General features: G+C 46.3%; 1 protein-coding gene across 1 annotated transcript; it reads right to left on the bottom strand.

Annotated features, from left to right (window-relative positions):
- Positions 1-1152: 1152 nt before the first annotated feature.
- Positions 1153-1767, bottom strand: LOC130975099 (uncharacterized). Its single transcript, XM_057899931.1, has one exon. It carries the CDS (start codon positions 1765-1767, stop codon positions 1153-1155), a length of 615 nt encoding a protein of 204 aa, XP_057755914.1.
- Positions 1768-13250: the final 11483 nt, after the last annotated feature.

Raw genomic sequence — 13250 nt, 5'->3', positions numbered from 1 at the left:
CCATATCCAAGACTTGCAGAGCTGATAAAGGATCAGAGGAGTAGTATATATTGGAGTAGTTTTGAACTAAAAGGGGGATTGGGATCTGGGGATCCAAGACTTGTAAACACTCTGTATATTTACTTTCTCTGCAATTTAGTTTACTTTACAATGCACTCTTCATTTTTGCTTTCCATTTCCAGAGCTATGAACAACTAAATCCCTGTTCATTGGGTTAGTGAGCTCTGTTGTAATTTGATGGATCAATTGTAGTCTTCATTCTTCTTCCTCTTTCTTTTCTCTTGAATTTACTAGAAAGCTTTTGATCTTCATCCAATTGGTTAGTTATCTTGGAAAAGATGCTCTCCATAATTGGATCTCCTCAGAACCTTGGAAGAGGAATGAGGAGATCATGCTAAAAATGCTTTCTCATGCTGGACCAGATTGGGGTTTGGATGGATATAGTGACACATAATCCTACTAACACTTTGATTTGGGAATGCATGTGGTATAATCAGTGACCATATTTCATCTCTTCCCATGAGAAATTAAATCAAGGAATTGGGCAATTGTTCAAGCTTAGAGAGATTGGGTTGCCAAGAAATTGGGATCCAATCACTTAAGATTGCCAAGGAGATCAATGAATGCATTGATTGAGGAAGAGATGAAGATGAACTTGATCTGGAGAATGCAACATCTCCTAAGCCCAATGAATCCCCCATTTTTGATCTTACCCATTCTCATTAATTTCTGCTATCTATTTTGATGCTCATTTCCCCAAATTCCCATTTAAGATTCAGCAATCTACTTTCTACAATTTACATTCCGCCATTTATTTTTAGCACTTACATTTCCTGTCATTTACCGTTCCCACCATTTAATTTTCTGCAATTCTCAACTCAACTTTGCTTAGCTTAACTAGAACACTCCTCTAATTAAAGTTGCTCAACCAATCAATCCCTGTGGGATTCGACCTCACTCTATTGTGAGTTTTTACTTGACGACAATTCGGTATACTTGCCGAAGGAAAATTTGTTGAGAGACAAGTTTCTTGCATCACTATCTATTGGTGCACTTCAATAATCGGGCCATCAGAGGGGGTATTTAGTGAAATTTCCTACCCAGAGGAACGACTTGAAGGGTTTAGTTGGCTCTCCGTCCTTGGGGTGCTCCTTAGGCCTTTCCCCGCTTCCGGTCCGACGAGTAGGATGATAGGCGGGCTGCCGCTTGTTGGCCGCCACCACTTGACTGACCTCGTCGTCGTTGATGTATTCTCTCACCACATTTTGGATTTCCTGCATTGTCCACACTCGTTTTGGTGGTGAGGTATTTCCTAAAGTCTTCATTCAATAGCCCGTTTGTCAGGCAAAGGCTGGCCATCGAGTCGGTCAGGCCATCAATCTCTAGGCATTCGTCGTTGAACCTATCCAGGTACTTTATAGTCGGTTCACCGTTTCTTTGGGTCACGCCTAGAAGGTTGATCCGGTGCTTGGCCTTTTTAATACACGTGGTAAATTGCACTAGAAAGCCTCGGGTAATATCCGCGAAGGTTCTCACGGACCCCTGGGGAAGCGCGTTGAACCATCGTATTCCCGGTTCTGCTAGGGTCACGGGAAAAGCGCGACATCTCACCTCATCCACCACACCCTCCAGGTTCATCCTGGACTCAAAGGCCATTAGGTGTTCCTGGGGGTCCTGGGTTCCATCATACCTCATGTCCGTTGGCTTGTCAAAATATTTCGACAGTCGGACCTCGAGAATGGAGTGGTAGGAAGGGGTTGCTCCCATGATTATGAGGTTTCATCGCCTCCTTGGTCTCTCCCTCCTCTCTTCCCGATCTTCTTCCATGGTACGCCTTACCAAGGGTCGGGTGTAGATTATGGGTTCTTGTCGTCTCTTTTGTATCTCCCTACTCTCCTCTTGGTCTTCCGACTAGGCTCGGGTCGGTGGGGATTGGGAGGTCGGTGCATGCCTGGCGTGGTTCCTCTACGGGCTCCTTCCTCAATCTTTCCCTCTCCTTTAACGAGACTGGGGATGGGGCTGGCTTGGGCCGGGCTGGTAGTGTTCCCTGGCCGCTAACTCCCTCTCGAGATTTTGCACCCTGTGGCGCAACACCTGCATTATCCTAGTGTTGTCGCTTCCCGTTCCTCTGAAAGGGCGTCTTTCATGGGACCGAGAGTAAAACTCATTCCCACGGGAGGGGGATCTCGTTCGTTCGTGAGAAGAAGCCAAAGAGGCCGCCCTACTAGCTCGGTGGGCGTTCCCCTCTGCGCTCGGCTCGCCTTTCTCTTGCCCCTCCACAGGGCCCAATAAGAAATCCATTCAGGTCAGGACCAGGTCCCCACAGACGGCGCCAATGTCTGGTTGGCCGGGTACCAAACGGGTCGGGTAAGCAGAGCGTGTGAAGAACACAGGGTAAACCTGGACCTGGGTTGCTGGTAAGTGAGCGGACCTCCTGGGTTCGTGTTGAAAGGTGGAAGATTAGAGCTTCACGACCTCCTGAGTTGTTGTAATGGTGAGGGGGGAGCCACCTGCAAAAGGGACTCCGACGCCTAAATCAGAATCCGTACAAGGTGGCAGTAAAGTGAGGGAATCATGACGTACCTTGAGGGGAGGGGTAGGGTCCTCCCCCTATATACTATGTGCCCAGGAAGGGTCCCACAACAGCAGACTCGCCTTCCAAAAAACTTCCTTTCCCCAACTATCATGTGCCTTGCTGGAGGAAAGAAGGTGTCGGGTCTTCCTGCCGGTTCGGGCGTTACATGCCTGTTGGGTCGATTGTCCAGACCGGAGCTTGTGCCAACTGGACCGGACCGAAACAGTTCTTAATAATACTGTTAATTTACCTCTATTACATCATTAATTTTGATCCCACTATGGTAAATTATTATGTTAAGTTATCTTAAATTAAATAATATTATGTTATTAAATTTTAAAAAAGAAAAAATTGATAAAAACATATTGTTCCGGGGGTTACCTGAAACGTGTAGCTCGGTCGTCAGGAGATGCCCGAGGTGGGGGTCAGGGACCCGAGCTTGATGTGTTGGCGGTTGGTGGTTGTACCTGCAATGACACTCCGATGCTTAAGTTAGCATGGGTCCAAGCAGATATGTGTAGAATGTGGAATGTATGCCATACCTGGGTGCTCCAGTGTATTTATAGTAGTTGGTCGTGATCTTCCCTGGATAAGATATTCTTATCTTATCTTATCTTTTGGGAGTTTTACCTCTATCTTTGTGGAACCGCCTTTCCTAGGCCTTTTCGGCCTTTAGGTTTTGGGCTGCGTTCCTTTTGATGGGCCTTCTTAGCTTTATTGTCCGAGGTCCGACCTCAGGCGTGGGCCTTGGGACGAGGTCGGACCTTTCATGGATTTTGCCGAGTTGGAGGAGCTCGGTCAGGGTATGAACAGTGCCCCTGCCCGAGTTCGTCCTTTTTGGGAGGTCGAGCTCGGGCATAGTTGTTTTTCAAATTTCAAAAAATGGCCGTTCCTGCATTTGTTGCATTTTACCGTTTCTCCTCGATTTCCGTTCGGGCTCTGTGACGGCATTATTTATTTGCTCCCTTCCTTTTTCTTCGTTTATTCTGTTCCTTCCTGTTTTTCTAAGTTTTCGCCATCTCTTTTTCGAGCACCGCTTCTTCTTTCTCTTTGTTCTTCTTCCCTGAATCTTTCCGTGCGTCTTTCCGGGGTTTCCTCTGTGCCGCCGTTTCGTTCTCCTTGCTTCGGAGCTCGTCGTCTTCTTTCTTTCTTCCAGGTTTGTTCCCGTCTCTTTTCTTTGTGTACATATGCTTTCTGTTCTTTTGTGTGGCTCTTTGTCTGTTTCTTCTTTCTTTATGCCTGGGTTGCCCCAAAAAGAGGCGCCGCCATTGCTTTGTTTGTATATGGGGGGGGCTCTTTTTGTTTTTCTGGTACTTTGTTCCGGGTTGCCGTATTTTTCTTTTGTTGGGTTTTTGTTTCTTGCTTTGGCTGAACGGGTTTTCGCTGTCTGCTTTATGTGATTTTTGCTTGCTGTTGTACTTCTTCTTTGTAGGTAAGAGTTTCATGTCTCGAAAGGTTCTTCAAGCGATGTCGACCAAGATTCCAAGTGGTCTTGGTTGGGTAGACCCTCTTCCCCTAAAAGTCCCTTCTGTGGTAGATTCTGAATATTTGGCTAGGTTCCGTAGGCACTGTAGCATATGTGAGAATAGAGAGTCTGAGAGGGATTATGAACTAGTAGCCCCGGATTCCGAGGAGAGAGTGTGCTTCCCGCCTTTAGATAGTTCCGAGAAGCTCTTCTTTTATGCTTATGATTGTTTTTTCTCTAAGCTGAATGTCCGACTTCCCTTTACCGATCTGGAGTCCGAGGTGTTGTGGTCTTGTAACCTTGCCCCTACGCAGCTCCATCCGAATTCTTGGGCGTTTTTAAAGCTGTTTCAACTTTTGTGTCAGTTTTTGGGCGTCTCTCCCTCACTTGCTTTATTTTCCTATTTGTTTGTGTTGACGAAGCCGGGGTCTGGTGGAGGGAAGGTATCTTGGGTTTCTTTTAGGGCTAACCAGGGAAGGAAGTTTTGTACCCTGTATGATGAGTCCTTTCATGATTTTAAGAATTTTTATTTCAAGGTCCGGGCTACTGGAGACGTCCAACCTTTCTTTCTAGATGAGAGTGGGGAGCCTTCTTTTCCTCTTTGTTGGCAGGAGAATGTAGTGTCTGCTAAGTATACTTTTGAGAGCCTAGATGAGGTGGAGCAGGCTTTTGTGGGTGTGGTGAGCAGTTTATGGGGTCGGGCACCTCACTTGGACACGAAGAAAATGTTGGGAGATCCAAGCCTTCTCCGTTCCGAGTTAGGTAGTTCCCGACCTCTTCGAGATTCATCTTTTCTTAGTATTTTGGTTTTGCTTGTTTTGGTGGAATTTCTGTTGTGGTAATCCTTTTCTTTTTATTTCTGCAGAGATGTCTTCTCAGGCGGATTCCATGAAGTTTCTTCGTCGGACGAAGAAATCTGTGGCTGCTCGAAATATCGAGGCTGGGGCGGCTTCTGCCCGATCTTCTCCGCAGAAGACTACTGTGGGTGTTCAGACTCGGTCGAAGACTATTCCGACTCCCCAGTTCCGAGCTATAAGTCAAGATCCTCCGACCTCCGGGCCTGCTACCTCTTCTCCTCCCCCGTTCTCGGGTCCTCCCCCCAAGAAGCAGAAGACCTCTCAAGAGCTTGCGGGTTTTAATGATAAGGATTTCGATGCTCTCGGTTGGATTGAACAGCATATTCTCCCTCAGACTTTTATCTCTACTGATGACGTGTCTATGGAGCATCATTTTCAGTATATGGCGCGGAGTTGTGTTCGAGAATTTGAAGGCTCAGGTCCGGGTTCTTGCTCCTGACCTGGATCTGAGCTTATTTAGTACGGATAACGTTGTTGTGGAGGGAAAGATTGTTCCTGCTCCCAATGAGGATGAGGTTCCGGTGTCCGATCCCAAGGTTCTGGTGTCCGACCTTAAGGTTCCGGTTGCGGACCCGACTTCACCTTTAGCCGGGGATGGATCTGGTGTGGAGGTTTCAAGCCGGGATGACGGTGCCGTTGATGCAGTCCCGATTTCTATGTTTCCTCCGCAGCCTTCTGTTGATGTGGAGTCCGGAAAGGACCTTGATCCTCTGTAATCTTTTATTTTTGGTTTTTTGCCCGGCCTGTGGGCTCTTTTGCCTTTGGATGGTTTCTGTGAACGCTTTGGACACCTTTTTGCTTTTGGCTACTTGTAGTAACTTTTTAGCTTTATGGTGTTTTATTCGCGTTTTGACTTTTTGTTCCGCTTTTATGCTTTTTTAGTTGTTTTTGGATAACAACTTTTTTAGCTAGCGCTTTGAAACTTTGCTTTGCCCCTTCCTTTGATTTCGTTTTTTCGCTTGTACTTTTTAGTTGTTTTTGTATAGCAACTTTTTAGCAAGCATTTTCGAAATCTTGGCTTTTGCCGCTTTAAGGCTTCTTTCTTGGATCCGGGTTTTTCCTCGGACCTCGGGTGTTCGAGTACTTCCCTTTGTTGGGTCCGACCTTGTCGTTGGTCGGCCTTTTAAGTTATTTTTGTAATCTCTTTTTATTTGGCTTTTTGAACCTTTTCAGAGTTACTTTATAACTTCTCACATTAATTTGAACCTCGTCGCTTTATCTTTGCCGACCTTGTGCGGTCTTTTTGGCAAATGATTTTTTGCGTTTTGTCGAGCATAAATTAATGCGCCTTGGCGGGGTACTTTGATTTGTTTCATCATGAGGAAGAAGAAAAGAAAATAGAGAAATTTGATTAGTATTAAAAAAGAAAGAATATTTACAGAGTGTTTTACCCTTGACTAGGTCGGGTGTCTTACTTAACCGGGTGTCTCATTAAAAAAAACCTTGTAGGGAAAAAGAGTACACCTCGGGTTAAGTTTTTCTAGCTGTAGTACCGTCTTAGATTACAGGCGTGCCAGGCCCTGGGTAGCTCATTGCCTTCTAGGTCGGATACTTTGTAATAGCCTGTCCCTAAGACTTCCGTTACCTTGTAGGGTCCTTTCCAATTTGCAGCTAGCTTTCCTTCTCCCGACTTTTGTGTTCCGATGTCATTTCGGATTAGAATCAGGTCGTGAATGGAGAAGTTTCGCTTTATTACTTTCTGATTGTATCTGAGGGCCGTTCGCCGTTTTAAGGCTTCTTCTCGGATCCGGGCTCTTTCTCGGACCTCGGGGAGGAGGTCGAGTTCTTCCTTTTGTGCCTGCGGGTTACCTTCTTCGCTGTAGAAGATGACTCTGGGTGACCCTTCCTCTATTTCGATAGGAATCATTGCCTCCATCCCGTAAGATAGTCGGAATGGCGATTCTCCCGTTGTAGAGTGTGGAGTTGTCCGATATGCCCATAGCACCTGGGGGAGCTCTTCGGCCCATGCCCCTTTGGCTTCTTGGAGTCTCCGTTTTAACCCGGCCAAGATGACTTTATTTGCAGCTTCTGCTTGTCCATTGGCTTGCGGGTGCTCGACTGAGGTGAATTGTTGTTTGATTTTTAGTTCGGCCACCAAGTTCTGAAAACTTGTGTCCGTGAACTGTGTTCCATTGTCTGTTGTGATGGAGTAGGGGACTCCGAACCTTGTGACAATGTTTTTGTATAGGAATTTGCGACTTTTCTGAGCCGTAATGGCGGCTAAGGGTTCTGCTTCGATCCACTTTGTGAAGTAGTCGACCCCTACTATGAGGTATTTGACTTGCCCCGGTCCTTGGGGGAATGGGCCGAGTAGGTCAAGTCCCCATTTTGCGAAGGGCCATGGTGCGGTGATGCTGATAAGGTCTTCGGGTGGTGCTTTGTGAAAATTGGCGTGTTTTTGGCAGGGGGGCATATTTTCACAAATTCCGTTGCGTCTCTTTGCAAGGTCGGCCAGTAGAACCCGGCTCGGACTACTTTCTTGGATAATGCCCGAGCTCCGAGATGGTTCCCACACATGCCTCCGTGGACTTCTTCGAGGACGCTCTTTGTTTCTGAGGTCGGGACGCACCTAAGGAGGGGGATTGAGAATCCTCTTCTGTATAATACGTCGTGAATTAGTGTATAATTCTGGGCGTCTTTCGTGAGTCTTTTAGCTTCCTTTCTTTCGGTGGGGAGGGTTCCCGACTTCAGGTAGTTGAGTATGGGGGTCATCCATCCTTGCTGTTGGTTGGATATATTTAGCGTTTCTTCCTCTCTTATCACGGAGGGAGATTGTAAGGTCTCCTGGAGGAGATTTCTGTTGTTGCCTCCGGGCTTGGTGCTGGCGAGCTTTGAAAGGGCGTCTGCCCGGGCGTTTTGTTCCCGAGGTATGTGCTGGATCTGTATTTCTGAAAAGTGGCGTAGTTGTGCTTGTGTTTGGTCCAGGTATTTTTTCATAGTTGGGTCTTTGGCCTGGTAGCTTCCATTTACCTGTGACGTGACGACCTGGGAGTCGCTGAAGATCGTGATTCTCTGGGCTCCGACTTCTTTGGCTAGTTTTAGGCCTGCTAGTAGGGCCTCGTATTCGGCTTGGTTGTTCGAAGCCTGGAACTCGAATTTTAGGGATAGTTCTATCCGCGTTCCTTGGTCGCTTTCGAGTATAACCCCTGCTTCACTTCCTGTTTTGTTTGAGGATCCGTCGACATACAGGTTCCATGAGAGTGGGGTTCCAGGGGTCTCAGTGTATTCTGCGACGAAGTCGGCTAGATACTGAGATTTTATGGCAGTCCGGGCTTCATAGTGGAGGTCGAACTCGGACAGTTCCATAGCCCATTGTAGGATTCGTCCTGCCAGGTCTGTTTTTTGTAGGATGTGTCTCATGGGTTGGTTTGTCCGGACTTTGATGGTGTGGGCTTGAAAGTAGGGACGGAGCCTCCGAGCTGTGAACACTAGGGCGTAGGCGAATTTTTCTATTTTCTGATAGTTTAATTCGGCCCCTTGTAGTGCCTTGCTTACAAAGTATATGGGGTGTTGTCCTTGGTCATTTTCTCGTGTTAATGCTGAAGCGACTGCTCGATGTCCGACCGAGAGGTATAGTACGAGCTCTTCCCCTTTTAAAGGTCGGGTTAGGATTGGTGGCTGCCCGAGGAATTCTTTGAATTCTTGAAAGGCTTTTTCGCACTCCGGGGTCCATGAGAAGGGTTTCCCTTTCTTTAGGAGTGAGTAGAGAGGTAGTGATTTTATCGCTGATCCTGCCAAGAATCTTTGTAGGGCGGCCAGCCTTCCATTCAGTTGTTGTACTTCTTTGACACACGTCGGGCTCTTCATATTGAGTATCGCTTGGCATTTGTCCGGGTTTGCTTCGATGCCCCTTTGAGTCAGCATGAAGCCTAAGAATTTTCCGGCTTCTGCGGCGAAGGTGCACTTTGTCGGGTTAAGTCTCATGTTGTGTTTTCTGAGGGTGCCGAAGACACTGGTGAGGTCGGTCAGCAGGTTTCTGTCTTCTTGTGTTTTTACCAGCATGTCATCGACGTACACCTCCAGTTGTAGTCCGATGTGCTCTGAGAACACTTTGTTCATTAGCCTCTGGTAGGTTGCCCCTGCGTTTTTCAGCCCGAAGGGCATTACTACGTAGCAGTAGTTTGCCCTCGGGGTTATGAACGAGGTTTTTTCTTGGTCGGGTCCGTACATCGGGATTTGATTGTATCCCGAGTATGCATCCATGAAGGAGAGATATCTATAGCCTGAGGCTGCGTCTACTAAGGCGTCGATGTTTGGTAGTGGATATGGGTCTTTGGGGCAGGCTTTGTTGAGATCCGTGTAATCGACGCACATCCTCCATTTTCCATTGGGCTTTTTCACCAGGACCACGTTTGCGAGCCATAGGGGGTATTTTACTTCCCTAATGAACCCTGCATCTAGTAGTGCTTGTACTTGTTCTTCTATTGCTTGCATGCGTTCGGGTCCGAGCTTCCTGCGTCTTTGTTGGACAGGTCGGGATCCCGGGTACACTGATAGCTTATGGCACATCAGGTCGGGGCTTATGCCTGGCATGTCGGAGGCTTTCCAGGCGAAGAGGTCGGAATTTTCTTTTAAGAGGGTTATGAGTTCCTCTTTTAGGCCTGCTTCGAGGTTTGCTCCTATGTTTGTTACTTTTTCAGATGTGTTCCCGATCTGGACTCTTTCGGTTTCTCCCTCTGGTTGCGGCCGAAGATCTTCTCGGGCTTGAACTCGCCCGAGTTCTATTGTGTTGATCTCTTTTCCTTTTAGGCTCAGGCTTTCGTTGTAACATCGCCGTGCTAGTTTTTGGTCGCCTTTTAGGGTAGCGATTCCTTTTGCGGTAGGGAACTTCATACAGAGGTGTGGGGTCGAGACTATAGCTGCCAGTCTATTTAAGGTTGGTCGCCCGATGAGGGCATTGTATGCTGAAGTGACGTCGACTATAATGTAGTCGATGTTTAATGTTTTAGATTGCTCGCCTCTTCCAAAGGTAGTGTGTAGCGAGACGTATCCTAAGGGATGAATTGGGGTATCCCCTAGCCCAAATAGGTCGGTGGGATAGGCCTTTAGTTCTTTTTCTTCAAGTCCGAGCTTGTCGAAGGCCGTTTTGAACAAGATATCTGCTGAGCTTCCCTGGTCAATCAGGGTTCGATGTAAGTTGGCGTTTGCTAGGATAATGGTGATTACCATTGGATCGTCGTGCCCGGGTATTATCCCTTGAGCATCTTCTCGGGTAAACGAGATAGTAGGTAGTTCGGGCAGGGGACTGTCTTCTCGGACGTGGTAGACTTCTTTGAGGTGTTTTTTTCGCGAGGATCGGGATGTTCCTCCGCCTGCAAACCCTCCATTTATCATGTGAACGTGCCTTTCGGGGGTTCGTGGGGTTTGTTCGGCCCGATCTTCGTTATCTCCCCGCCTCCTCTTCCTTGTCTCTTCTCCCTTCTCTGCTATATATCTGTCGAGTTTTCCTTCTCTGGCTAGCTTTTCTATAACGTTTTTTAGGTCGTAGCAGTCGTTAGTAGAATGACCGTAGAGCTTGTGATATTCACAGTATTCGGACCGATCTCTCCCCGCTCTCTTGTGTTTTAAAGGTCGGGGCGGTGGAATTTTTTCGGTGTGACATACTTCTCTGTAGACGTCTACCAGGGAGACTCGGAGGGGGGTGTAGTTGTGGTACTTCCGTGGCTTGTCCGAGTTGGGTTCTTCTTTCTTCTTCTGTTCCCGATCTCGATCTCGGAGTGGGTAGGTTGATTCCTTCCTAGAAGAGTCTCTTAGCTGGGAGGTTTCCTCCATGTTGATATATTTTTCTGCCCGCTCCTGTACCTCGTATAGGGAGGTCGGGTATCATTTGGATAGGGATTGGCTAAACGGTCCCTCTTTTAGGCCGTTTGCTAGTCCCATGATGGCCGCTTCAGTGGGCAAGTGTTGTATGTCCAGGCAGGCTTTGTTGAATCGCTCCATGTATTCTCGGAGAGTTTCTTGGTTACCTTGTTTGATCCCGAGTAGACTGGGGGCGTGTTTTGCCTTGTCCTTTTGAATGGAGAACCTTGTTAGGAATTTTTTGGTTAGGTCTTCGAAGCTGGTGATTGATCTTGGTGGCAGGTTGTCGAACCACTTCATGGCTGACTTGGTGAGAGTGATAGGGAAGGCTTTGCACCGAATCGCGTCGGAGGCGTCAACTAGGTACATTCTGCTTCTGAAGTTGCTGAGGTGGTGACTTGGATCGGTGGTGCCGTCGTAGAGATCCATATCGGGTGGTTTGAAGTTTCGCGGTACCTTCTCCTTCATGATCTCTTGCGTGAAGGGATCATGGCTGTCTTCGGGGGTGGTGTCACGTTCTGTCCGATCTTTCAGGTTGGCCTCTATTTTTCGCAGTTTTTCTTCTAATTCTCTGCGCTTGCGAGCCTCCCTTCTCAAATCTTGTTCAGTTTCTTTTTGCTTCTTTATGTCCTCTTCGAGTTGTTTCAGTCGGTTTTGTTGTGCCCGGACTGCTTCTAGAATTTCCGAGCTCTTTTCTTTTTCGGGATTTTGTGGATCCCTGTTTGGGAGTGATGTCTTTGGGCGATTCTGTTTGTTTCCTCCTGGAGTGCGTGGTGACAGAGGGCTGTCCGGTCGTTCTCCGGTGTCAACTTCCTCCTCTTGTTCTGATGCAGCGTGGTCATTGTTGAGAGGGTCGTCCGCCATGGTAAAGGGATGACTTCCAGGTCCTCGGCAACGGCGCCAATGTTCCGGGGGTTACCTGAAACGTGTAGCTCGGTCGTCAGGAGATGCCCGAGGTGGGGGTCAGGGACCCGAGCTTGATGTGTTGGCGGTTGGTGGTTGTACCTGCAATGACACTCCGATGCTTAAGTTAGCATGGGTCCAAGCAGATATGTGTAGAATGTGGAATGTATGCCATACCTGGGTGCTCCAGTGTATTTATAGTAGTTGGTTGTGATCTTCCCTGGATAAGATATTCTTATCTTATCTTATCTTTTGGGAGTTTTACCTCTATCTTTGTGGAACCGCCTTTCCTAGGCCTTTTCGGCCTTTAGGTTTTGGGCTGCGTTCCTTTTGATGGGCCTTCTTAGCTTTATTGTCCGAGGTCCGACCTCAGGCGTGGGCCTTGGGACGAGGTCGGACCTTTCATGGATTTTGCCGAGTTGGAGGAGCTCGGTCAGGGTATGAACACATATCATCATAGTTAGAAAATACCCAAAGATCTAAGTCTTCAACTTTGAACTGCTATGCTGCGTTCCCTCTTGTTCAATTCTCTTCTCTGATTCTTTTCTGTTTCAATCTTTTTTGGACTCCCTGTAATTTTTTCTCTGCATCACTCTCTTACAACTCTTTTATTTATGTCGTCACCCTTAGAGTTCTCGACTTCTGCTAAGTGATAACATTCAATGATCTGCTTGATTGAATTTGGCATTTTGTTTAATAAATTCGATTTTATCCTAATTAATAATAAAAAAAAATGATTTTGATTTTGTGAATTTGTGATGTACCAATGTAGTTGGGCATTGGTTCATCATTTATGGCTGTTGTTAATGTACTTCATATGTAGAAATATATATTGATATATAATTTAACAAATTTGATTCTGTCCTAAATAATAAAAAGAAATTAATTTTGTGAATTGTGAATTGTGATGTAATCATGTAAATGGTCTGCTGCTGTTTGTTAACTATTTTTTATAATAAAACAAGTATTGTACTACTATTAAATGCTGTATCTTTTGGTTTATAATTTTATATTATATTTTTAAATTTATAAATTATATGTCAATAAAAATATTAATTTATTAATAAATTAATTTAAGTTTATAAATTCATTTTTTTTAGTAACGAAAAAATATTTTAGAAATTAGTTAAAATTCAAAAAAATATTACTTACTCTTTAGTATTTTTTCTGTTTAAAGTTAGTTTTAGTTTCGTTTGTAACAATTGTAAAATTTAAAAAAGCTTTCTTCACTAAAAAAGCTTTTTTCTGTTTAATTATAAATGTTCTTATCTAACCCAATAAGCGTCGGAGGTCCACCAAATGGACCCACGATCCGGCTGTACAGCGAGACACCCATCAGGTGACACGACCTTTTGTAAGAAGATCTAGACAGCTGGCGAAAGCTTCTAAGGGGCTGGGTCCGAGTGAGAGGGCCCACTTGATGAATGAGGATAAAGGAGAGGGACCTACCCCTCTCCCCAGGTACATCACTTTTACCCTAATTAGCCGCCTCCTCGTATGGACATTTACTTTGGCATTGGAGTGTCCTTGCAGCTGGCTCCACCCACCAACCGGCTAACGACTATTGGCTCCGCACCTCATCTCAGCTCTTGCGATCAGGTTGCGACCCTCACCATCAATGATTCATACTCCACCGGAAAGGCACCCATTT

The sequence above is a fragment of the Arachis stenosperma genome, chromosome 4 (genome assembly GCF_014773155.1).
Source record: "Arachis stenosperma cultivar V10309 chromosome 4, arast.V10309.gnm1.PFL2, whole genome shotgun sequence".
Lineage (NCBI taxonomy): Eukaryota > Viridiplantae > Streptophyta > Magnoliopsida > Fabales > Fabaceae > Arachis > Arachis stenosperma.
The sequence above is the reverse complement of the archived record's forward strand: the minus strand, read 5'-3'. Positions and strand labels throughout refer to the sequence as shown.

Coding starts and splice junctions, on each gene's coding strand:
- LOC130975099 (XM_057899931.1), bottom strand. CDS start 1,767: ATGGGAGCAACCCCTTCCTACCACTCCATTCTCGAGGTCCGACTGTCG.